This window comes from Pyxicephalus adspersus, chromosome 3 (assembly GCF_032062135.1).
Source record: "Pyxicephalus adspersus chromosome 3, UCB_Pads_2.0, whole genome shotgun sequence".
Taxonomy (NCBI): Eukaryota; Metazoa; Chordata; class Amphibia; order Anura; family Pyxicephalidae; genus Pyxicephalus; species Pyxicephalus adspersus.
This window is the reverse complement of record NC_092860.1, coordinates 7563567-7566294: the sequence shown is the minus strand read 5'-3', so window position 1 is coordinate 7566294 and position 2728 is coordinate 7563567. Positions and strand designations below refer to the sequence as shown.

The following is a 2728-nucleotide window of genomic DNA, read 5'->3' as shown; positions in this document are numbered from 1 at the left end:
GCCCCCCTCGGACGCGCACACAGGCAGGGGCGCCCCCCTCGGACACGCACACAGGTGAGGGCCCCCCTCTTGGACGCGCACACAGGTAAGGGCGGCCCCCGGACGCGCACACTCACCTGCACTCCGCTGCTCCCTTTATACACAGGCCCAGGTCTCCCCTTCAGCCCCCCGCAGTAAGTCTCCAGGCCCCGCACAGCTCCCAGCACTTGCTCCGCGCTCCTCCTCATCTCTCCAATGGTATCGGCCGCCTCTATTAAATCTCGGTATCTCTCTCCGACCATCTGTCTCAGCTCCTCTTTTTTCTGTTCTATCTCCGCCCGCACTTTCCTTTCCAGGGCCCGGATCTCCTCTGCGCTATGGGCCTCAAAAAGGGCCCCCGGGTCCCGCAACTCACTCAGCTTCTCCGCCGCCATATCTGACAGCTCAGTCCGGAAGGTTGGGTGGACTACAAATCCCGGTAGGCTGTGCGCGGGGGCTCAGCGCGGCCCTAGACAGGCAGGACACAGGACAGGCAGGCGCGGAGCATCATGGGAGTGTAGTCAGTGCTAGAGGTACAAGGCAATTGGCGTCTAATACGTCACGTGACCCCGTGTGCCACGTTGCCGGGGAAATGTCATTAGAACCAATCACGTGGTGGGGAGGGCGGGGCCTTGATGCTATAAAGATGTCACAAGTTATGCCTACCTGGATGCTCACCTTCTTAAAGGAGAACGTCCCCTCCTAACCACCTACTCCCCCTCATAACACGAAGGGTATTATTGTATGCTTCTGAATGTATTTTTTTTATTGTAGTAACTATTTAACATTTATTTTTTTAAATGTATTGAAAATTGAAATTGAAAAAAAAAAAAAAAAATAGCATTAGGTCCTACTGGGTAGTGGGCACTTCCTTGGGAGGAGTTATGCAAATAATAAAATATCTTGATTGGTGGATGTCAGTGGGTGTTCCTAGTGCATTGTATTTGCATAAGGACCACCCACATGTCATTAAGGGGAGGCTGGAGGGCAGATTTATTAAAGGGTGACTGGTGGGCAGATTTATTAAGGGGAGGCTGGAGGGCAGATTTATTCAAGAGGAGGCTGGAGGACAGTTTTATTGAAGGGGAGGATAGTGGGCAGATTTATTGAAGGGGAGGCTGGAGGGCAGATTTATTCAATAGGAGGCTGGAGGGCAGATTTTTTAAGGGGAGGCTGGTGGGCAGATTTATTAAAGGGGAGGCTGGTGGGCAGGCCTTTTAAAGGGGAAGCTGGTGGGCAGATTTATTAAAGGGAGGCTGGAGGGCAGATTTATTCAAGAAGAGGCTGGAGGGCGGATTTATTGAAGGGAAGGCTGGTGGGGAGATTTATTAAAGGGGAGGCTGGAGGGCAGATTTATTAAAGGGGAGGCTGGAGGGAAGATTTTTATATGTAAAATGATTTTATCTGGTTGCTGGATATCAGAGCAAATCATGACAGCAGTCCTCTGTCCATACTCCATGTGGTCACAATAAAATGATGTTACAGCCACACAAGTGGCAGCCATTGGGCGTCATATAGGCTGCAGAGGTTCAGAAGTTCTTTTTAGAATTCCCCAAAAAATTACATTTTTTCTAAATATTTCAGAGGTGAAAGTAATTAGTTTGTTCTGACTGTGAATTGTTTGAATATTATCCAGCCATTAATGCAACATCCATATCAGATGTCATCCACTAGATGGCGCTGTAGGGTTACATGTTTATTTGTTACTTCGTATCAAGTCTTTCAATATAATTTTTCAGTTTGTATTTAATATAATGTTTATTTCATTTATTTCCCTTTGTAATTTTGTATATTTACTTTTTTCTTTTACAAAGTAAAAACAAAATAACATAACTAATTAGGGGCCTTTTATGGCACAAAAGCATTTCCAAGTGAAAGTATATAATCCTTAATATAGGATCAATTTTAGGCTATAATGCCTCCATTATATAGAGGTGCCAACCCCAATACAAACATAGATTATAAAACAAAGAAAAGAGAAAATGATGGGATCTTTTTTAGGGCAAATTGATTGTATTAAATCAAAATATAATAAAGATAAACATTTTCTTGTGTGAAATAGTGTTCCTGGCTGCTTGTCATCTCCTGCTACAGTACCTCATGGCATACTCTTGGACTATTTCACACAAGAAAACTCTGTGGGACAAAGTTTGTCCATACTTCCCTATGAGGAATCCCTGTTCTTGAAAACATTCCAAGCTACTTTCAAAATGCAACACTCTTCATAAATTACCCCGAGGAAGCCTGTAGGCGAAACGCGTCGGGTACGAGACATTATACCTTTGCACTTTCCACAACTCATTGTTAAGGGATTCATTGTTTAGATACATGGTCATATCTCCCATGAAGGTTTGAATGGGAGTGATCAAGCTTTTTTACGTGTGTACTGTAACATTGTGTACTACTGTATTATATTTTGATTTATTACAATCAATTTTGCTGGGAAAAAGACCCCAACATTTTCTCTTTTCTTTGTTTTATAATCCTTAGAAGCCAACTGCATCCAAAAAATCACCACAACTCAACTAATTCCACTTCCAAATGACTACAATGCATTCTTCAGAAATCTTTAAGTTGATTGCTTGTTCAGGGCAGTCAGCCCTTAAGCTACGTACACACGTCAGATTTTTATCGCCCGATAACCGGCATCGGCCAATTATCGGGCGAAAATCTGCCATGTGTACAGTCGGTGTCGTCCATCGTCCGGACG

At 44.4% G+C, this 2728-nt stretch overlaps 1 protein-coding gene across 2 annotated transcripts in view; it reads right to left on the bottom strand.

Moving 5' to 3' along the window:
• Positions 1–534, bottom strand: part of COG1 (component of oligomeric golgi complex 1) — a 13115-nt gene extending 12581 nt beyond the window's left edge. The window contains exon 1 of one of the 2 annotated variants that reach the window (XM_072403463.1): positions 117–534. In XM_072403463.1, coding sequence (XP_072259564.1) covers positions 117–413 — 297 coding nt within the window. In that variant the 5' untranslated portion in view covers positions 414–534. The remainder of the gene's footprint in view (positions 1–116) is intronic. The other variant, XM_072403462.1, reaches the window with a different exon arrangement.
• Positions 535–2728: the final 2194 nt, after the last annotated feature.